The sequence below is a fragment of the Hirundo rustica genome, chromosome 3, assembly GCF_015227805.2.
Source record: "Hirundo rustica isolate bHirRus1 chromosome 3, bHirRus1.pri.v3, whole genome shotgun sequence".
Taxonomy (NCBI): Eukaryota; Metazoa; Chordata; class Aves; order Passeriformes; family Hirundinidae; genus Hirundo; species Hirundo rustica.
The window spans coordinates 64,228,671-64,252,846 of NC_053452.1; the positions used below are offsets into that span (position 1 = coordinate 64,228,671).

Consider the following 24,176-nt stretch of genomic DNA (forward strand, 5'->3'; position numbering starts at 1 on the left):
GGTTTGGATTGTTGTGGGTTTATATAAACCCTAGCAAAGCTCCTGCCTCTGATTTTATCTTAGTTATGATTCCAATTGGTAATATTATTATATGAATCAATGCCCATATGCCAAAATCTACAAAAAGCATCTAGTTTTCCCAGATGGATGACTGCAACTTCAGGTTTCATCTCTTATACTACATGCCAAACTATTCCTGACTAGGAACTTGCTCATGACCCCATTATACACGTGTGTGCCTTCTGATTTTTCCTTTCCCACTGCTCCTCTCATGGATCCTATTCATAATTCAGTTGCATTTTCCTGACATTTTTTCATTAGTAGATGCTACTGCTTTCACGAATTACGCACGCAGCCATCAGCACTGGCAGCATTTACTAATCCACAGTAATGATGGATTAAGATTCCTGCACTGTTACCAGCAAGTAATATAATTTACTCTTTTTCCTCTTACACAAACAGGGTTTAAGGGCATCTCTTGACTTTGATAACAATTTCCTGTTTGTGGGGCTTTGTATAACAAAATCACAGAAAGAGGAGATGGAAGGGGCTTACTAGGTCATCTAATAATTTCTTCTGGCAATTCAGAATAATTCCTTACAGGATATCTTCAAGTGCTTTAACCAGTTTAGTTCTAAATGTCTGAAGTAACTAGGCCTCCATCAATTCCCCCAGAAGATTATTCTACAACCTCATAGATCTCACAGTTAGGAATTATTTCATTCCAGTCTGCCTAAATTTTCCCTTGCTTAATTTTATCCCATTACTTAGAGTTATGTTCTCTTGTGACACCCAAATATAGTCTTTCTAACCTCGGGGCCCAATTCCCTGCTCTCTCATGTTATATTGGCACTTACATTTACATCTGGAAGGTAGCTCTAAAGCTGACAAGGTGAATGGAAAATTGAGGTTGGTACTTTTTCATACAGACATGAAACTATAAACCTTGTAACAGGAGACACTGACTGTGGCAACACATCACCTGTGTATAAAGCACTGAAGAGACTGGAAGTTGCGTGTCCAAACTGGAGAAAGAAAGAAAGAAAGAAAGAAAGAAAGAAAGAAAGAAAGAAAGAAAGAAAGAAAGAAAGAAAGAAAGAAAGAAAGAAAGAAAGAAAGAAAAGAAAGAAAAGGAAGAAAAGAAAGAAAAGAAAGAAAAGAAAGAAAAGAAAGAAAAAAAGAAGAGAAAGAAAAGAAAGAAAAGAAGAAAGAAGAAAAAAAAAAAAAAGGGGGGAAAAAAAGAAAAATAAAGAAAAAGAAAAAGGAAAAGAAAAAGAAAAGAAAAAAGAAAAAAGAAAACGAAACAAGAAAAAGAAAAAGAAAAAAAAGAAAAGAAAAGAAAAAAAAAAAAAAAGAAAAAAAGAAAAAGAAAAAGAAAAAGAAAAAGAAAAAGAAAAAGAAAAAGAAAAATAAAAAGAAAAAGAAAAAGAAAAAGAAAAAGAAAAAGAAAAAAAGAAAAAGAAAAAGAAAAAGACAAGGAAAAAAAAAAGCAAGCCTCTTGAGGTATTTACAAAGTAAGGATTTTTTTATTTCACACAGAAAAATAAAGTATTCAATTAATCTCTTCAGGAAGAGGTGACTTAGTTATTGTGGATACTAAGTACCTTTGCTGAAAAAGAAAAAAGGATTCCAGCTACAATAGCTCCCTTTAACATAGTAGAGACAGTTAAACAAGAATGAATGACTGGAATCTGAAGCTAACTGAATCTAGACTGAAAATGAGGTGCATGCTCTAAACACTAAGAGTGATAAACTACCACAGCACAGGGTGGATATTTCTTTCCTTGGTGTCTGCAGAAGATGATTGTTTACCTAATGAAAAATACACATCAGCTGAAAAGAAGCCTAGCTGAAATATAGGAGACTCTGACAACAGACTAGAGTGCCTGAAGGTGTGTTCTAGCCTTGAGCGTTACGGAGGTATACCCTCAGAGCTACATAATGAGCTAAAAGAGAATGTAGTGAAGAGTCAATGCAGAGATGCAGCTGGAGACAACCGTCTTTCAAGCTCATTGGAAAAAGAGAAATTCCTTTCTGCATTACTTTTATAAGCCTTTTTAAGCTGATCACATGACTGGTAGTCATCTTCTACGTATTTAGTCTTCCATGGAAAAAGAAACCCCTGCTTTCCTAATTGACATTTCCAGAAAACTTCCAGACATATAGGGCTATTTAATAAAAATCAAATTGTAGCCCCACAAACAGATGAAAGCAGAAGAATAAAAACAGCTTCACAGTGAGGGAGAAGGGGAAAAAATCTGGCAGAATAGAGATACAAAAACAGCAGAAAGGCAATTCCCATGGTCTCCATATGGCTTGTTTTTAAGGGAGTCTGCTCCTGAAAGAAGACAAAAGGCAGTTCAAACATGCCCTACACTGAAACCTAAAAGTGGACTTTGAATTCTAAGCTCCATCATCATCAGTGACTGACAACATGATCTGAAGCATGCCTAAAGATGCAGCATGTCACCTGGTGGATGTACAAACACGTCATAGGCCAGACACATAACTCCCATTGATTTTCTGTGAGAACTGAGCTCCTAAACATCTCCTGTGCTTTTGGAAAAAAAGTACAGAGGCTGCAAAGTGACCATGGTGTTTCTGTGCCATATTACCTATTGAAAGAGTTTTTCATCTGGGAATGGTAACATTATCTATACCAAAAAAACCCAAACATTTGAGCCATTCCAGGACATGATTAGCTTTCAAGTGGTCAAGAGATAAAAATTAGATGAAATGCAGAGAAAAAGAGTTAGAGTTAGAAAAAAGTTTTTCCTATCTTTCCATTGACTCTCCTTCACCTCACAATAAGAACTGACTGAGTCTAAGACTGATACTCCATTGCAATTGATGTGGTGACTCTCAGGTGGAAGACTCATCTCCTCTTTCCTTTACTAGGAATCACCTCTAGCGGAAAATGATCCTTTCCAATCCTTGCCCACTGTCACATGAAAAAGGGAGATTATCTTAAACCCTTAATGTTTGATTAGTCTGTCTGTGTCCTGGGAAAACTGAGACCCTTGTGCCCAACCAACCTGTCAGTGTCCCATTATGGGGACTCTTCACTGCACATTTCCTTGGATCAGAGAGTGTTTTGACTGACTTGTTCACAGTCACATGCCAAGCAGAGAGACCGCCTCCTGGACCTCCTCATTGTTACCGCTGCCAGTGACTGCTAGCACCCATTAAGGACTCACATTAAGAGTTAGCACTTAGAATAGCACTCTATTAATAAAATTCTGGCAGGTTTAGGTTGAAGGATTGCCAGTGATAGTGTCTGACTGCAAAAAATGTATTCTAAGCAGTATACTAAAGAGATGATCATTCAGCATGAATTATATACAGCTCTTACCCAATATACATTCCCATGGGGGAGAAGAGAGGTTCAGGCCATTGACTGAGCCTAGAAGATATGATGAAGTCCTCCCTAACTTCTGCCGATTCTTAATCTACTTTTTTATGATTTATGTATGTTCAAGTGGAGCTTGAGTGAGTTTAGTCATACATCTGTACCTTTACTCAGTGAGGGGTGGTGGTTGCTTGGTGTTGGGTATCTCAGTACAGTATCTTAGATAGTCTTGGGATTGGGACATGCATCAGTCCAAAGAAAGCAATTTTACCAGAGCTGCTGACTCAACAGTAGGTCTTCCTCCTTTATCTCTCTTGGTGTTCAGCTCTTACATGGCTTATCAGCTAGAAAGTACCACAAAGTTCTCCCTGTGCAAGGATTTTGACAGAATCAGGCTGCAGTCTCCACTCCACCCTCTGTTTAGTCCCCCTCAGATAGTATTGTGTGAGGGGAGGTTGGGTACGTTGAGGGAGTAGTAACAGTATTTTGTCTTGTAATTTCCATACTGAAAATCTTTTTATTTACTTCCCACTCACCCAACACCCACCCTACCCCCTCAACCCCCAACCCGTCATATGTCGTACAAAGAAATCTCCAGAACAGAAAAAGTTGAGTACTCACTGTCTGTGGCAGCTGCCTTGTCCCTGAAGTATTAGTAGCAGACAAATAAATGCAATGCACTTTTCAGTGGCCCTTTTGCAGACTGTTGGGAGTTGAATGCTTTCAGGTCAACACTGAGTATTGCTCTGTCCAGATCTGATGTTTCGTGTTTGTTCTTTTTCATCTTGGACTACACAAAGTAGGGAGAGGTGGGAAAGAGAAAAATAGTGAATGATGTTGGTAAGATCTGATTGACAAAGAATTAGAAATATCAACCCTTTAATAAATACAGATAAAAGCGAGGAGGCTTGGGTTTGCATTACTATTCACTTTTTGATGAGTTGGCAAGAGATTCTTCCTTGCACAAAGCAGAGAGTAATTTAGTGTCTGACAGGCAACCTCTTCTGACATTGTATAGTCAATCTCACAAAGAACTTTTTGGGGAGATGTGACACAAGAAATAATAAAGCTTGAAGGTGATAAATAATCTAAAGTCCATACAGGCAACCAAATAAACAAATTGTGTTTGGACTTTCGGATATATAGAAAGAACTGCCTGCGCTGTACAATCATCTGGGTGGCATAGCTTTAATTAAAGAATCCAATTTTTTTCCTCAGCCCTTTTAATGCTGGTCTGGGGATTAATGTAATGTTTATTTTTCCAGTCATATCCAGAAAAAGACAGGATTAGAATATGCCTATGCCTCAAACAATACAAAGTTAATCTCTTTAATGAAGAAAAACTGTTCTATGCCCTCAAAATAAGATGTGTATCAGAGTCAGGAGGCCTGATCATTGGGATAATTATTCTTTGTTAAATGGCCATGCACAGATAACATCCATCAGGTTGAAATAACATAACTATGCAGTGTTATTTTCTGCTGTTGCTAAATAGACAAGTTCATGGCTTGACTCACAAAGTCAGTCCGAAGGACTCTTCAGAATCTGAGATCAGGATTATTTTCTTTCTTTTGTTTTGTTTTACACTTAAAAAGAAAAAAAAAATCCCTTGACCTTGAAATAAAGCTTAGAAGCTTTTACTAAGTTTTGATGAATACATATTAGAAAAAGACATTCATTCCGCTGAACCAAAACCCTATAAAGGTTCAGAGATCAAAGGTATATCTGACTTAAAATATAAGTCTGTATACACTTCGCATTTAGTTATGATTTTTTTAACCTTTCAGTAAATATTCCCAAGGCTGTGCTTGTTCTCCTGATCTGTTTTTCAAGAAGTAGAGCCAATTTTGTGGTTTGCTATATGTAAGTCTGAGAGACTAAGTCAGATAAAGTATTATTGACTGATTAGGAAAATAGAATAATCAGATGTTCTTTAGTGAAAGAGTCATACATAACTTGTAATAAAAGCATTGATTTTTAGCTTGATTGCAGTATGTTCTGCATGAAGTTGCTTTCTCATAGATTCTGCCTCACTTATGAGTGTATAATTAGAGTAGTGTGTCACCTATAAGGATGAGTGGATGGACATTTCATTATTTAATATTTCCCTTCTCACAGAGTGAGAATGTTGAAGCATCTGCATTCAGAGAAATGAAAATATCTTCTTCCTAGTGATAATGTCTATAGGTTCCATCTGTATATCTGTCTATCCAACAGACAGAAAGAAATGGAAATGTTTTAAGAAGTATGGAAAGAGATATCACAAGGATGCATAGCATACATGCATTTAACAAAGCCTATTCTAACCCAAAATTCTCTTCTGAATCATTCAAACAGTATTGGTGTTGAGTCTTATTAAGAAAAGTCTAGAGTGCATCCCCCAGTTGCTTCAAGGAAAGACAAAGATGCTGAAAAAAATCTCATCTATTATAATATTTACACTAATTCAAATGACAGGTTATTCCAGGGAAATATCTGATTCTTAAATTTTAGGACGCAATGTTATTATTCACATTTACTACATTTAAAAAAATCACCTTTTCTTGAAAGGACCACAGTTTCTGTAATTAGCTGCACTTACAGCTTCCTGTGTGTGGATGACTGCAATCTCATATCATGCTCCTGAGATTTGCTTTTTTAAACCATGCCTGATGAACACAGCAGATAATATAGATAATACTAAAGATAATAATAATAATATATAACATAGAAGATGATATAATATTTTAGGCTGTAAAACACCTTTAAGCTGATTGAGTTCAACCTCAAACCCATCCCTGCCAAGGCCACCACTAAGCCCTGTCTCCAAGTGAACACACATGCGCTTTAAATACCCCCAGGGATGCTGACTCACCCATTTCCCTGGGCAGCCTCTTCTAATGCTTGAGCATCCTTTTTGTAAAGAAATTTTCCCTACTATCCAATCTAAACATCCTCTAGCACAACTTGAAACCGTTTCCTCTTGTCCTACTGCTTGTTACCAGGAAGAGGCCAATCCCCATCTTGCTGCAATCTCCTTTCAGGTAGCTGCAGAGGGAGTGATAAGGTCCCCCAGAGCCTCTTTTTCTCCAGGTTAAACAACCCCATCTCTTCAGCTGCTTATCACAGGGCTTGTGGTTCATACTCTTCACCAGTTCCACTGCCCTTCTTTGGACTCATTCCAGCCCATCAGTGGTTTTTAAGAAGTGAGAGGCCAAAAACTGGAGGAGGATTCGAGGTGCAGCCTCATCTGTATCAAGTACAGGGAGATGATCCTTGTCCTAGTCTGTCTGGCCACAGGATTTCTGATACAAACCAGGATACTGTTCATGCATGAGCATGTATTTAACATGAACAGGTTTCTACCTGCTCTGCAGTGGAAAGACTGAAACTATTCCAGCAATTTCAAAGTAGAAAGGAGAACTACCAATTAGTGGAACCATGAACCACTATTATACTTGAAACTGGTCATTCCCCAAGAGCAGGCTTTCTCTTACTGTAACTGAATCTCTTGTCTGCTCACATCCTTCCTCTACTTGCTTTATTTTTTGCTCTACTGAGCGAACCTTTTTAGTGATTTTGGGAAATCTGTTTGAGATAATATTTAGTATTTTATCCATGTGCATTTTCAAAACACTTTCTGAAAAGCTCTGGTGCTTTAGGTTGCTTCATGCTTCTGATGCTCTGGTGCCCAGGGCTGCAGGCTCTCATTGGCTGCAGGAATATAGGGCTGCCTTGAAAATGGTGATAGACCTGACGGTGTGAGGAGACACTGAAGAGAGGAAACAACACTTCCAAGGGCTGGTGATTAGAAGGGACTTGGAGACATCAAAGATACTTAGAAACTCTCAAAAAAGCCTGCTACTGTGAGTGGAGAAGAAATAGAAAAAATGCTGAGGTGAGAAGATACCCTTCTCAGAGAGCAGATGGAAAGTTTCGCCTGTTTTTCCTGCTTCAGTGGAAAATAAACTCTTTACATTTGAGTACTATCACAGATTTTCTATTGTAATCAACAATAGAGGAATTTTAGTAAGATAACTCCTTTTTCATTGCCCTACACTATTCAAGCACCTTTACAAGCCACATTGTGTATCAGTTAATTTTAAAATTTCTGTCTTATAGTCCAGTCTCATGTTGTTTGAGGAGATTTGATTTTAACACCCAGAATGTCTACATATGCCCATTTTACCCAGCTTTAATAACATTATCTGCAGTTTCCCTTTTTATTTTTTTTGCATGGAGAAATTTCTGCAGGCAAAAGATAGAAATGCAAAACCTGTGTCTGGGGTTCAAGGCTTACTGGCTTCTGTCAATGAATTTCCCTGTTATTCCCATTATTCTCAAAGCAATAGTTGCTGGTCAGAGAGTTTATTGTTGTCATGCAAAGGGTCAGGAACAGTTTGAATCAGTAGTGACACTGTACCTTGCTTTCCCTGGTGCACAACTTCAGCCTTGTTGGTGAGATGAGATGCCTTTCTCATGCCCATCAAAAAATGTTTTTCTGGAAATGTAAGATTTTTTTCCATAAGTTGTCACAGAGCATATGGCAATATCATGCTCAGTGGTTAAGACAAGGAACAAAATCAAGTGTTGGTCCAAACACAGAGCTTTGCATTTTGCATGTGGAATAAATATTGGTGTTTCTAAACAGCTTTTATGTTGTCAAATTTTAGGGATTCAGGCATATTAAAATTTTAATCATAGATTAGTATAAGCAGTTTTGATAAAGCCCTCATAGATTTTAAGTCTACTAAGAAGAAGAAATATTATTTCTTTATTTCTATGTTGTATGGAATTTTTAAAAACTTTTTAAACTTTTTTTGTGAAATGGAGACATATGCCAGAAAGGGAAGATACTCTGGTATAACATCCCTATATGTGGGATGTTTCAGAAGTGACGGAAGTGACTGAAATAAGAATTAAAAAAACAAAACAAAACAAAACAAACCAACCAACCAACAACAACAACAACAAAGCTTTTAGATGTAGTAAGGTAAAATTTACTTTAGTAGTGCCATGTAATTATTGAAAATGTATCAAAAACAATAAAAAATAATATAAATTAAATAGCAACTTAGAAATTCTTAAAGATACTTCTGGAATGAACATTTCTCAGAATTGTTGGAATATTAGTTGAAATCAATACTGTATTGTGGAAAATAATTTTAAGAACTCCAAGTAAATGAAAAAAAAAATAAAGAAATATTAAACCACAGTATAGTTTAATAGAAGGTTTGACAATACTTGTTTAATTACTATGTGCTCAACAACAGTTAATTTTGAAAAATGCTCAGTTGTCTGGGTTGTGATCCTCTTTTACCACTGTAAATCACATTAGGTACAAATTGTGACACTTAATAAATTGTTTCTAAATTCTGGTACATCTGCTAGCTTGGGAGCAGACAGTAGTGAGACTGGTCTCTAGGTGACTTTAATTATGTTTTCCATTCACATGATGAAAGTTCTCAGCCATCAGATGCCACCTGCCATCACTTTTATTTCCAGTCATGTGAACTCTTGCTCAGGGCAGAAAAGGGAACCTTAGCTGTCATATTTGTAAGGTGCAGTGTCATGAAAACTCTGCTGTTGCATTGTTCTTGCAAAGCCAGAACCAAGCTCCCAAAGCATACATTTAACTGACTGTACTTTGGTTGGTAAAAACAACCAGGAGATTTCATTTTTATTTCTGAAAAACTGAAAAAGTTTTGACTTCAAAGCACTGCAAAGCATTATTTTTTATTTTCAACACAATTCTTTACGATTCTTGAAATTTCTGTTCATTTTTCTGGCATCTTCTCTTTTTATTCACCCAATTTTAATCACAAGATGAATTGAATACCCATGTCAAAATAAACAATTGAACAAGAAATGAGGAAAGATTTGTATGAGCCTCATTAGGAACATTCTGCTTGGAGAACTATGGTCACGCTGTGTGAGATATTTTCATCACACAATTTTCTGTGGGTGTGTGTAGACTATTAGCCAGTCAGTGGAGTTTGATTAAGTCCATCCTAGTATGTGATCATCAGGTACAAAACAGAAGTTGAAAGTGTTAGCTGAGATTTTAGGTGAGAATTCGTCCTTCAGTAACTGCTTAATATTTTAATTATTTCTTTAGATTTTGATTCCGTGAATTGTATTTTACAGAGGCATCTAGTAATTCCCCTGGCTCTTGGTACCTAGTCCAGATCAGCAGCAGAGGAATCTATGGGGTTACACCATGTTTGATTAGGATATTAGCTACCGTGCAACTTGGACACTGTGGTTGCCCACTGATGTTGAAATTAGCTTCTGTTTTAAAATTTGATATCACCAATGTGTTCTTTTGTAAGCTTCCAAATAGAAAGGTTGTTTTAGATACAACATATACCATAAGGTTTCTAATAATTATAAGGGTTTTAGCTGTTATTTTAACATGGTGCACCATTATCTGAGCTATCAATATACTGACTCTGATGCACTCATTTATCTGAATAATACTTCAAGAATTTTTAATACCCTTGGGTATGTTTGAGTGATAAATTTCTAGGAAAAAAGGCACAGACAAGCCTTTCAAGAGAGTACAATTTGAGATCAATTTATTTCCCAGAGCTTCCTTTTAGTTATCAAAATTATAGGTTGCATGGAACTGCTGAAGATCTCCTGAAATGTACAATGTATGCTGTATTATAAATTCATTGTTAAAAAGGTGTAAAAGTTTCGTGAACCCCAGATCTGGAATTCATTTCAGAGCAGTGTTTGAAATATTCCATGTTGGAAGTGTGTTTAAACTCAAACAACCAAACTCTGTACCTGAGCACCGGGGCATCCTTGTCTAATAGCTCATTACCAACCCCCTAGGGACTCACTGCCATGAAAGGCAGTATATAAACTTAGAGAGTTTTTGTTTTTGTTTTCCCCACATGTGTAGTTTAGATGTCATTTGTAGTTACTGTGTACTGGTAGTTTACTTCAAACGAATACTGATCAAGGCCTGAGGAAAAGATCGAGCTATGTGCTAAAAAGATGTAAAAAAATAAAATACTTCTTTGCTGTTCTACTGAGATACAGCTGTGCTGGTTGCCAAATGCTCATTCCTGGTTTGAATTCAAAATTGATCATTTTAGCCTGTAGAGATAAGAACAAAGTCAGATCATATTTGTTTAAATATTCAGTGTTTTTTAATAAAATAGTTTTTAAGTATTTTAGTCTTTTACCAGAGTCAATTAAAAAAAAAAAAGCCTGTTCATTTACCTAAGGAGAGCTTGTACAAGCATGCTTACTTTTTGAGATTGTAGACCAGAATACAATTGTCTTCAAATACCTCCGGAGAACAACTCTAGAAATAAAAGAGTTCTTCACAGTGCTCCCCAGGTGACGAACTATTTCATCAGCTTAGCCTTTTAAAGTCTGTTGCAGGTTTTTTCAAGAAAAAGGAATGGATAGGGTTCTCAGAGTTACCCAAATCTTTGCATTACACAGTATTTGTGTGGTTTACAGGAGCCTTTTAAGAAGACCTAAATATGTGTCTTCAAAATTTTCTGAAGAAATTTGGGTTTTTTTGGAAAATCCTCTTCTAAATTAACATAAAACAATAAAACAAAAAAACAAAAACAACAACAACAAAAAAAAAATCAAAAAAAACACCACACCACCAAGAAGCAAGAGAACATACCATTGTTGGGGTTTTTTTAAAAAAAAAACATGAATATTAAACCTGATTTAATATAAATTATATTCCCAACCACACTCCCTAGCTTAAAAGTTAAACCCTAGACCTGTGTAAAATAAAAATGAATGAGATAAATTTCTCATTGTATCAAATTGCACCTTTATTGACATTGGTCAATTCATTTTTGGTGTTGTTTTCCACTGAGTTGATATGTTCTAATTGTGCCTTATAGCAGGTAATCATATTTAGGGACTTCAGAAGTCCTGGTCAGTTTTCCCTCCTTCTGCAAGATCTACCAGTTGTTAATTTTTTGCAAATAGATAATTTATCTAATTGAAGTAGATGTAGATGTAAATGCTATACACCTTCAAAAATAATTCCATGGTTTGAGGTCCTACACAACCTCCTCTGGATAATTTTCTGTAAACCATTCCAGCCTAGCTGGATAAATATGGCTTTAGAAATCAAATGTGAGACACCTTGGCTTGAAGAGAAGATCCTAACACTATTTACGTTTTCATATTGATATGTGCTAATGAAATCAATTATTGGTAAATTTTCTTCACTTTAAAACAAAAAAACCAAAAACACAAATCCCCCATATTATAAGATTTTCTTATTGAAAAATTATCCAGCTATTTACTATATTTATTATATGTCATATATTTCAGATGATGGGAAAACACATTGATTCTTTCAAAATAAATTATGGGTTTAAAATATATGAAAGTATGTTGCCCTAATAAATGGCAACTTATACGAAGAAAGGAAATAAAGAACTTGAGGGCTTTATTTAGATCCAGTCTGTTATTGTAAATGATGCTGTCAATTTATTTATTTTTTTATAGCTTCCAGCAATGGAAGGTTATTGTGATAAATGATTCATATCATTGCAATATATACCTTCCAAAATTTCCATATCTGGCAACTAATAGGCACTTCTTGAAGGCTTCAATAGGCTCCTTAGCCAGATAACATGGCTGGAAGCTGCTTCATGATTAATTTCATCTAAATGTGGTAATTATCATACTTTGAAGTAATGCCTGCAGAACATGCTTTCACAGAGAGTTAGTGGAAGCAGAGGATTAACCCAGAAATATTTCAGTTCAGAGCAGTATATCACCCAAGTAGAAATATATTTTCTTCCAAATTTTTCAAGATTATTAGATTACTTGGCAGTCATTTGCATTACCTTATCTCATATCGACTTCTCCACAGCAATTTAGAAAGCAACAGAAAAAGAAGCAACTTTGCATTTTTAGCAGTAATAAGACAGTCTTGGGTTTGCAAGCAATTTAATTTGACAGCTTCTGCCCTGAAGTATTCCTTATACTAGTGTTTAAGAGCACAATTCATTTATCATTCCTACATGTTGTGGACATAAGCATTATCCTGCCTATATTCCAGGCACACTATAGCTTATTAGAGAGGATGTTAATTTCCTCATAACCATCCGGGGGAGTACCTTCTACCTCTGCTCTATGTGTGCCTTTGCTCCTGTCTCACAGGATCCCCATGAATAATTTCTTGATTATACAGGTGAGACTAGTGAAAAAGGTATGTGAAGCACCAAGAATATTTCTAAAAATGCGTGATTTTGTACCCGGTTAAAAGCCCTGGGGCAGAATAGCACCAAGAATTAGAACAGAGAGAGAAGCTAACTCTGAGTTTTTCTGCACACTTATATCACCTCAGTAAAGACTCCAAATCTCTCAGGCATAAGAAAAAAAGTTCTGCAAAAAAGTTGCACAGAAATCCTCCCATAAGTGAAAGTGAGACTGAACAACGTAGTTAAGCCTTCTGGTATATTGCCTGGCCAGGCTGCATTTTGATTCAGCTAAGTAATTTCAATTTTATTCAAGTCAAGCAGGGATGAACGTTGCCTGCTCTTACATGGACCATATGTAGGACTGAGTTTCTCCAGGTTCAAAAGGTGTTAGGCAGAAAATCTAAACCAGGCCTCAGATGTGTGATTGCCAACAACTGCAGTAAGAGGATGTTTTCCACTGTGTCTCTGTTCTTAGGCTGCGCATCCTCCCTTGTGTTGCTGCAGCCTGACAACGTGCACATGGTGAGCAACCATAGCTCAGCTGACGAATGTAAGCCATGGTAACTCAATCACGTCTCAAACCCCACGTATTACCACACCAAAATTAAACAAGAGTGTTCAGGGTCACACAGGCTTTCCCATGCTTACACTTAGGGTTAAATTAGTGCCACATGAAACAAACAGAAGTGGAATGAATAGCTGTATTATCATTCCCATGCACTTCATAGCAAATAAGCTGTTTCACCTCTAAAGCACACACTGCAGCTTCCTGTCTGCCTTTATCCTTATGATGTTCTTATGCATATGCATTTATGGTTTTTGTGTTTTTTTCTCTCTTACAGATAAAAAAGAAGCTGCTGTGTCCAAAGAACTCAAAAGTAAGAAACTACGATCTCTTTTAAAATCCAATGCATTTTCAAAAAGTGCATTTCATTAATCCAAAAATAACAGTTAGGGAGCTGTTGAAAATGCAAAGTAGCTATACCATTTATAATTGAAAAATGACACGTTTGGACTTCAGCTGCCTCCTACCTTCTAAATCCATTCTTACACTACTTCTAATTGCACATTAGTCTTTGTGACTGACAGTTTTGCCTTTCCCTCTTTCCTATCACTGTCTTCAAAAACAGAGGTCTCATAAGGGAGGAAATGTCAAATTGATGTCCCAGCTGATTGTGATCACAGTGGCAGCAATTTTCATAAATAGGCTGGGAAGGCTCAGAGTTCAGCATGCTGAGGAAGCATGTCTAGGTAGCTCTGGTTCCAACAGAGAAACTTCTGCAGCTGAAGGGAGATGGGAATTATGCTCTTCTGAAAAAATAGCCAAAAAATGCTCTGGGAACATGGTATCATTTAAAAGGGAAGAGCTACATCTTACTTTTCTGCAAATTTGCAAGCATCAATTACTTACTCAACACAGTAAGGACAACAAGACAGTATCTTCGGTAAGACTTCACCTGCTCAGCATTCTGTTCAGTATATAAGAAAAATATAAATACAGCGTATAAGAAAAATTAGGAGAATATGGGGCTTCGAAACCTGATTCAAATTCACAATTAAAGAGTGCACTGACTCATTTCCATGTATGAACTTTCTTGACTTCTGTGGCAGAACAATCTCCTGCCATCCTCAGTTTTGCAGCAATTTATTAAAAAAGTTTCTTTTGGCAATGGAAAAAAAAGCTTATAATTGGGTTCTTAACCAAATTTTGCAGAAATATCTAACAAAACTTTTCATAGACTTACTCTAAAAGTAATGTCCTGTTGGTGAAATAAGTACCTGTTTTCAAGCAGGTCTAAAAGGACCTATTAGTTTGGACACATAATTCAGAGCAGCATTTTAGTGCCTAAAGGGGCCTACAGGAGAACTGGAGAGGGACTTCTCACAAGGGTATGCAATGACAGCAAAAGAGGTAATGGCTTTAAACTGAGAGTAGGTTTAGATTGGATATTAGGAAGAACTTCCTTACTGTGACAGTGGTGAGGTGCTGGAACAGGTTACACAGAGAGAACTGTGGATGTCTCCTCCCTGGAAGTGTTCAAGGCCAGGCTGGATGGAGCTTTAAGCAACCTGGTTTCATGGAAGGTGTCCCTGGCTGGCAGAGGAGTTAGAACAAGATGGTCTTAAAGATCCCTTCCAATCCAAACAATTCTGTGGTTCCTTTCATGGGAGAATTCCACAGCAGCTGTCACAGCAAAATTTCCCATTTCCATCACATGAGTGAAATATCCAGAGTGAAATTTCCAGCTGAAAGTAGTTGAGGTAACAATGCAAAATCATTAGCACTTAAATAATTTGTCAATAACAAATTGAAAATGGTATGCTTGCAAAAGCCAGTTTAAATTTCGGGCACTTTTGTTTCAATGCTATTAAAAAATTACATAAAAATTAAATAGATTACAGAAATTTTTAGTCAAACATATCCTTAATTTTATTTTTTCTCAAAATTATTTTAGCTGCTCAGATATTAAACATTTAAAATCAAAATCTTTGTATAACAGAAAGAATCCTAACTTAATTTGTTTTAATAGATGTTACAAAAAAAGTTTTTAAAAAATTCACTGTCAAGCATACTCTAGCTGAGAGCTCAAAAGGGGATAAATGAAAGAGTCCTGCTATTTTGTATTAGGTCCATTTGACACTTACAGAACATGTGTGTTGTATCTCTTCTGCAAACACAGGCGCTCACAAAAGTGATGCTAAGTAAATTCTTCAAGGACTTCTACAAATTTCCTTGAAGGAGGGGTGAGCACCCCAAATAATTGCAATGCTGTGATAATAACTAAGTTGGGATATAATTATCAGCTGTGGGCTTTTAAACGGGTGGAAACAAAGCAATCCTACACATGCAAACTATATTTTGTTTTCATTCCATTTTATAAGACAATCTGATGCATCTTTTATTAACTTCTCAAAAGACTGAAGGAGAAGGACTCAAAATTACATTCCTGATTTAGCCATGTTCTTTTTCATTGTAATAACACAGTGGCAGATGTGAAGGATTAACTAACATTTTTTGACATTCTGTAATTCAGTTTGTGATTAAAATGATTAGTTATTTCCTCTCAAGATATGAAGACGTGAATTTTAATTTAAAGAACCTTCTAGCTGATACAAAAAAATCCTTTATTACCATTGGTGGAGTTTAGCTTATGGATATTTGTTTAACTATTGTGGTTTAAGTACAGTTTGTTTTGGTAGTTCCTTAACATAAAAGCAAATAACTGAATACTAATAAAGAGTGAACAAATCTAGTAGGTTACTTAGGTTCTTCTACATGGGGCTGAAATTCCCCAAATCCACCTGGGGATGCTCATGCCATTAATCATTAGGACCTCCATTCCACAAGGACATGCTCTACAAGCAAAGACAATTTAGTGCAAATGCTTCATGAGAAGACCAAGAACAGCTAAATGGCTAGAGAGGGCACATTTCTCTGCTAAGAGAATAAAGCAATTGTTCTTTCAATTGGATCAAACCAGATCAAACATAAAGATTCTCTCCTAACGTTCCTCCACTCTTCAGGATGGAGGAAGATTCCTGGTACAGCCAAGTCTGTGGATGTACTTTGCAAAAGCAGCCTAATTTCACCTCCTCTAATCAGGGCCAGTTTCAGATTAAGAGAAAGGATGCTGCTGCGAAGAGCTGTGGGATCCCCTGAAGTACCACTGCTGAATTCACGAGAGTGAATCCTCAACAGCTGCCAGAGGCTGCTTCAGGACCTTCTGCTCTCAGAGCTGCGAGATCAGATGCAGAGGCTCCCAGCACTCAGCTGCTGCCTGAGGGGCAAGGTCATGCTGAAACCCCTGCATGCCTTCTTTCCTCTGCTTTGCCAATAGATACTGAACTAGTAAGCAGAAAATGCTGAAAGAATGGATTCAGTGCCTAACAACTAGAGCTTAGTAGCCCTTCAGGTTATTCTGTTGTTGCTTTTGAGTTTATTGAAGACAAGTCAGCCCTTCTCCCTTTGGGTAAACTCTTTGTTTAACTCTTCAGTTTAAAAAATCCTTACAGGCTTCTTCACTGGAAGCTTTTCCTCAGGTTTCTGTGGGGTTTTTAAAATATAATGCTTTGTAATAAGTGGTTTAATTTTTAATTTTTTTAAGAGCCAGCAAAAGCTCCTGCAGCCAACCCAGCCATCAAAAAAGCAGCAGCACCAGGTAAAGGAGAAAAATGTTTGCATGCTGTGTATTTCTTGTACTCTTGAACCAGTTTATTGCATCATAGCACCATCTGCTGGATTGCACATAAACCGGTGGTTTTTGTTAGCTGTTGGGGGTGGTTTTGCCTGTTTTGCTCTAAATCATTGTGATAATTCATATATGAAACATTTGCTAAGAAAAAACGTATTTAACACTGATTTCTAGCATCATGTTTGATTCTTGTCCTCCCGTGGCAGCTATGAGGTTCCATATTGGGCCATTCTACAATGCTTGAGATTAAAAAAAAATCCGAATGTAAAGACTGCATTAAAAACAATATTTACAGAAACTAGTTTCTATGTGAAGCTATATTAGAGCCCTTTGAGAAAAAGATCTGATATTTCAAAGTACTGATCTCACAGTAGGTTGTCAAAATGCAGCTCTTAGATAATCACAAATATGCATTGAAAAGACAAACAGATTTTTTAAACAAATAATGGCATAAATTTCAATCTGAATTTAAATTGGATTGTAAGAATCTAATATTTTTTATTTATTTATGATCTCATCTGCTTCACAGCTGTCTTCAAAAATGCCACATCTCATTTCTGCTTAATTAAATAAAACCCAATATAATGAATAACAACCTGAGTAGTCTTTATATTCGTAGTTTGACTAACTACATTTTATATTAACTACCAGAAACCCCCCCAGGAGTTTACTCTCCTACATGAAAGTGTAGAGTATAAACCATAATATCATTGTAGCCTAAAGCAGGATAGCTGGTGTTGCACCAGACTCTGTGCTATTGAGCTGTGCTTGGTGCTGGCATCCCAGCAGTGGCCAGCCCACACTTTCCCCTGCTGCTTCTTGCCTCCAGCTGATCCGTCTGTATGGAGCTGAGATTTTTTTTTTTTTTTTTTTTTTCCCCTTTAAGATTGTTTTCTGGCTATGTTTCTCGAATTCAGACTGTTTCCGTAGTCTATCCCAGAGCTCTCCTCCATTGAAAAAGGGAACAATAACTTGCATCAGTAGGGGTGATTGGGAATTGGTCAAGGATCAGTGCAAGCCAGGAACACCTGCAGTTGTCTCTCTCCCAGGAGGACTCACAGGCTGGAGTCACAGTGGATGTGGGTTATTGCAGCCCATATTGCCTGGCTGTACAATGCACGGTGTGGAACTGGCCAGGGAAGCACCATTTCCCCACAGTGCCCCCCAACCCTGCCTGCTGTGTTGGCTTGACACCACGCTCACCTCTGCTAACACAATGGGGTAACAGTGTAAACCACGCCATTGCCTTGGCTTACAGCTGAAAGCTGTCCTAGGCACGTGTGTGTGGCATGGCCTTCAGCTCAGATGATTTCAGCAAGTCTGGCTCCACAAACATTTACATTCATGTCACTGATAATTTCTTAAAACAGCTTTCTTGCCAAAGTATGTTTTATAGCTAGACCCTTAGAAGTCTCAACAGTACTCTGTAGAAGTTGTTGTGTTAGACTCATATGCTTATAATTAATTCATTCCACCTGCCTGCATCCAATATTTGTGTTCATGTTTGAAAAATATTGCAATGAGTATGCTTGTTGACAAGAATGGTGATGACAGTAATCTGCTTAAGAAAAAGAAAGGAGAAAACTGGCATGGCTTCTTATGGAAAAATAAAATAAATTTGTCTGTTCTGACACATTTCTAAATATCTAGTTTGCCTTAAAAATTATAAAGAGCAGTATGCTTTGAATTCTACATTTTAGCTTCCTCTCCAGTTCCCTGAAAATTAATTCACTGCCAGAATAACTCACCATAGCAAAATATTAAATATGCTCGTTTGGCAACATCGTAAGTAGACTGTTGCCTATTAGCACAGTAAATTAAATATATTATCCAATTTCATATTTCATTTTCTTCCACATATCTTATTACATCACAACCTGTACCCAAGAATGCCTCAAGCTCAAGGTTTACTCCTCTTAACAGACTGAACAGACTGAGAGCACAGTTGGTCATATCACAGTGCCTCTATATCACATATGTTCCTGATCTGGTTGAGAAATCCCTGCCTAATTTGACATGCACTATTTTTACCTCCCTATATGTATCTATACACAGAGAAAGCAAAGAAAGTGTATAAGGAGTTTGGAAGTCTATGAGACCTTCTGGATCTGCAAGCTGACAGTTGCTCTAGGAAACCAGCCTCAATAAATTTCCATTACTTAATTTTGAAAGTGAATATTTTCAAACATTTCCAGATTTCTCTAACTGGAAAAAAATCACCTCTCTGACAATCCTCAGAAACTGGACTTGAGATCCCAGTGTCTGGCTGTAAAGCAGAATAGTTTCATAGATATATGCTAGTGATATTGCTCTAAGGGAGAAATTGGAGTTGAAGAGGTTTCGTTACACATCTTCCTCAGTTGCCCTGTTTTATGTTGTTCCCATTCTAAATCCTGCAGCCATTTTTTTTCTGCACAGTGCATTGTCTCCGCAGTTGTGCCAGCAGAGCAGGTCTGAGAGTGACCTACCCTTACAAGATATCAGTCTGTCCTTTTGCCCTGAGGAGCGGCACAGGTTTCTTTCCCAGTATTTCCTCAGGCACCCCTTGTGTGCTGGGCCCAGCAGGCTCCCCCTGAAGGGTTTCTCAGAGCCGGGGTGTGTAGGTGGTGAGTAGCTGCCTTATCCTGACATCTTTTGTCAGGAGAGGGGGCTAGGAGGGAAATTTCCCTCTTATTCCCATCCCTTTATGTAGCCTCACACCTCAACCCTTATCATGCCCTACAGCTGTACCTAATTCTGCTGGGCGAATGTTCCAGCTCTCGGTGGGGCAGAGACATCACAACTCGCTTTTGTAAGTTTGCTGGGTTTGTTTTGTCCCTGTGGGAAAAGCAAGCGCATGGAGGTGCAGGACAATGCCAACCTATGACAGGGAGGGAGCACAGGTTCAAGTCATGCAGGGAGCATTTCCAGCTAAATCAGCAGGAGGGTGACTGCGTTCCCTGGCAGGCCTCAGTGCCACTAACCTCATGCACTCCTGTAGCTAGGGAGAGGGATGGGAACAGCTCATCTGCGAGTCCCTCTCAGGAGATGGCCTCGCTTCATAGGCAAGACCCCTGCACCTTCTCTAAGCACCACTGACAGCGCTATCCCCTGATAATTTGCCTGATCTTAAAAAGGGTTCTAATTCTTTTCAACACTGCAAAAAATAAGTCCTAATTGCGGCTTAGAATTTCCCTGGAATGGTTTTGAAATATTTTAAATTAATTTTACAGTATGTTTAACAGATTTTGTACTGTCACTTAACTGCCTAATTAGTGGGGTTTAATGCCTAATTTTCCCCATCTTCCTCTCCACACACATGAAAAAAAAAAATCCTATTCATCACTCACTTTGGGTTCATAACAGAAACTTTTTGAGCACAATTTCTCCCTTGAATATCAATAAAATTTAGTCTGGATCAAGAAAGAATAAAATAAGTATGACTGACAATAGCTAATTTTAAGTGCTCAGATGTCAGCTGCTTCCAATCTCCCAAACTGACTGCCGGTTGTACTAGAATTATTATTACTTCATTATGCCACCAATTTTCCACTGTTTGTAAGAAGCAGAAAGAGGACATTTCTATGAAATTATATAGGAAATAGGTTCTTGGGGTAAGTACAGAATATTAGAATGCAGGTTATACTGAAAAACTTGGTTAGAGGATGGATGGTATAGGTGCAGATAACTCTGCCTAAGGCAGGAAGAACTACTGGTTTTACTGGTAATAGGTGCTATTTACTCAGCCAGGAAGTTGTTTTAATTCTTGGTTCAAGATAAACAATTGTAACTAAAATGACATCAGGAAAGCTATTGCCACAAGGTTTATGGCAATAAACAGTTTTAGACTACATAAAAAGGAAAAAAAAAACCCAGAAATTTCTGGCACAGTAGTTGTGTTTGAAATGTAGAAAAAGTTTATCAAGGAGCTGGATTATTGATTTTCTTTTTATTTTCACCTGTAGGACACAAATATATAGATAGCTAAAACCATATGTTGCAGAAGATTAATAAAATTCAACATCCCTATTGAATAATTTAGCAACACAATGGAACAGGAAAACGTATTGTGGATTATTTGTCAGGTTTCTCAGATTCAGGTCTCAAATCACATGCCAGGAATGTATTTTACTCACAGCATCACACCCTCTACATCATTCATCAAACTATGTATTCTCATCTTGTGTAGACATGTGTAGTCAGTCCAAGAGGAGAGACTTCAAAAATCAGCGTCAAGTTTATATTACACACCCCCTGTAAGTACCTTTAAAGAAATGAAAAAGGGCCTGTCTCTCTCACTCTATAGGGACATAATAAAGTTTTCAATCCTGCATTCTCCTCAGGATCTTATGTCTGAGTGCCGCTGTGTGCCCTGAAATTTCTCTTTATAAGCAGCCACTGCACCTGGTGAAAGCATCTCTGCATGTATTTCTGTCGTACTGACGTTACCGAGAAAATTATTCTGGTAGCTAGAGTAGACAGTTCAATTTTCTGTTCCCTGAAGTTAACCCTCTCAGACTTTTTCAGAACATAAGCACAGCCATTCTCAATGTTTATATTCTGAGTTTACAGTCTCTCTCTTCGGGGATAAATGCTAGAGGTAACTTATTGAATGCAGAAAGACAAGCCTTGCAGATTATTTCTGTACAAAAAAAATCTTCGCTTAAACAGCAGGTCTTTATGCAGCAGTAAACAAAATAATGAAGCCCTACCTGTATTAATATTGCTGCTCAGGGTCTTTGGATTTACATCCAGGATCGTTTTGTAATCCTTCTGAATCACCAAAGCTTTCTTTTCAGTCCATTTTAACATAATTCTTCCTCTGTCCCACCTCAGCTCTTTCGGAAGTTAAATATCATATCTCCTCTGACTTAGTAATTTCCTTTCTGGTTTCAATGGGATGGTTCCAGGTTTGCCTGTTTTTGCAGAGTAGCTGGAAATTGTCTGATCTCAATCCCCAGCAATAGGCCGAAGGACAGGAGAAGCTGCGTCTTGGTCCTCAACTATTTCTCCCAGGATGTTTCCACTAGGCTTTATTGAAGCTTCAGAGCTGACTCTGCTCCTGGTCTGCCAGGAATGCACTGTTTTGTCCCTGTGCACCTAAAGCCATGTTGCTGCTGCAGTAGTCCACCACTCAGCCACTTAATATCTGCAGGAATCTATTATGTGGATGGAGATGTATTCCACAAATCATTTCAACCCACTGACATTTTCATCTCAGTTGAAGTCTGAGAAAATATTACAGAACATGATGTCCTAAATTGTCCACAGGATTATGTAAACTGAGCCATTATCCGACTCTGAATGGGAGAGGAAAAATGAATTCTTTACTTATGTCACAATAGATGATGCCCTGAAAGGGGAATAATTTTCCAATGTTAGAAGATTTTACTTTACAATCATGAATTCTTTACATAAAGGATTTATTTAAAGAGAGCATGAAATAGCTGATTTTACACTAAGCTTTATCATCTGTAATCCAGTTTTTATTCACAAAAATTTTTAAATGTTTTTGAGTAAATGGCCTAAAATCCATTATATTTTTTTCTACTTTTTCTAGGATGTTGAAATTCTCAGTCTCATTGCTTGGCACATTATTTTCCGTTTATGCTTTCCTTAGAGTATTCTCTGTTTCAGGATAATATAGAGCTAAAATTATTTCCAGTACTTCCTTTCAGTTCACAGTGTGTGTGAAGACACTTGTACTGTAAATGCAGACTTGTTTCTTTTTTCTCACCAGATATTTGCTATGCATCAAAGTACTTTTGTATTGCTAACACAAAGCACTACTTTTCGAGCAAGGCAGGGGGAGCAAGTTAACTACAAAAATGATTTTTATTCATACATGAAAGTAACAATAGTGTCAGTAAAAGAAGGTCAAATAAGTGCAACCAAAAAATCATAGCTAAAAGGATTATAGAAGCATCCACTCTTTACAGAAAAGGCATTTTAAGGTGCTTTGTTCTGAGGCTGGCCAACTTTCATAGCCCTGAACTTGTTCAATGATTCAAGTGCACTTTTGGCTAGAATTAGGCCCAATTTCAACAAGGATTTAACATATCTTTAACTCCATCCTGAATTCACAGAATCACAGAATAGCTAGGTTAAAAGAGACCTTTAAGATAATCGAGTCCAACACCTCAACTAAACCATGGCACCAAGTGCCACATCCAGTCTTTTTTTAAACACATCCAGGGACGGTGACTCCACCACCTCCCCAGCAGACAATTCCAGTACTTTATCACCCCTTCTGTAAAAAACTTTTTCCTAATATCCAAACTATATTTCCCTCATCTCAGTTTAAGACTGTGTCCTCTCCTTCTGTCAGCTGCTATCTGGAGAAAGAGAACAACCCCCAGCTGTCTACAACCACCCTTCAGGAAGTTGTAGAGAGTGATAAGGTCATCTCTGAGTCTCCTTTTCTCCAGGCTAAACAGCTCCAGCTCCCTCAGCCATTCCCCACAGGGTTTGTGCTCCAAGCCCCTCACCACCCTCGTTGCCTCCTTTGGACATGTTCAAGCATCTCAACGTCCTTCCTAAACTGAGGGGCCCAGAACTGGACACAGCACTCAAGGTGTAGCCTGACCAGTGCCGAGTACAGGGGAAGAATGACCTCCCTGCTCCTGCTGGCCACACCATTCCTGATCCAGGCCAGGATGCCCTTGGCCCTCTTGGCCACCTGGACACACTGCTGGCTCATCTTCAGCTGCTGTCACCAGTGCCCCCAGGACCCTTTCCTCCTGGGCACTGTCCAGCCACACCGACCCCAGCCTAGAACATTGCAGAGGCTTATTGTGGCCAAAGTGTGTAGGACTTGGCACTTGGACTTATTAAACTTCATCCTATTGGATTCTGCCCATCCATCCAACCATTCCAGGTCTCTCTGCAGAGCCATCCTAGCTTCCAACAGATCGACACATGCTCCCAGCTTGGTGTCATCTGCAAATTTACTCGTGAAAGACTCAATACCCTCATCCATGTCGTCAGTAAAAATATTGAACAGAGCTGACCCCAGCTCAGACCCCTGAGGTACACCACTGGTGACTGGCCCCAGCTGGATGCAGCACCGTTCACCACCACTCTCTGGGCCCAGCCATCCAGCCAGTTCCTAACCCAGCACAATGCTCTTGTCCAAGCCACGGGCTGCCAGCTCTTCCAGGAGTATCAGTGTCAAGGGCTTTGTTGAAGTCCAAATAGACAACATCCACAGCCCTTCCTGCATCCACCAGGCAGGTGACCCAGCAAAGTGTTCAAGGGCATTCAAGGGCATTAATCTTCGTTGAGTCCAGGCTATCACATACATTACAGACATAGTTATTTTTCCAGGCATTAATGTTTTGGAAGTGGTACCAACTTCACTTAGCGAGAATGGGAATAAATGGGCCTCATCCTGATCCATTGCGCTCATTATGAAAATGCCACTTGATTTGCAAGGGTGCAGTGGTGTAGATTATACTTTTCTATAATATATATGCT

At 38.0% G+C, this 24,176-nt stretch overlaps 1 protein-coding gene across 12 annotated transcripts in view; it reads left to right on the forward strand.

Annotated features, from left to right (window-relative positions):
* The window catches only part of TRDN (triadin), a 233,259-nt gene that overhangs the window by 120,419 nt on the left and 88,664 nt on the right, over positions 1-24,176 (forward strand). For all 12 annotated transcript variants that reach the window (XM_058420014.1, XM_040058143.1, XM_058420013.1 and 9 more), the window contains 2 exons: positions 13,371-13,406; positions 16,635-16,688. In XM_058420014.1, coding sequence (XP_058275997.1) covers positions 13,371-13,406; positions 16,635-16,688 — 90 coding nt within the window. The remainder of the gene's footprint in view (positions 1-13,370; positions 13,407-16,634; positions 16,689-24,176) is intronic.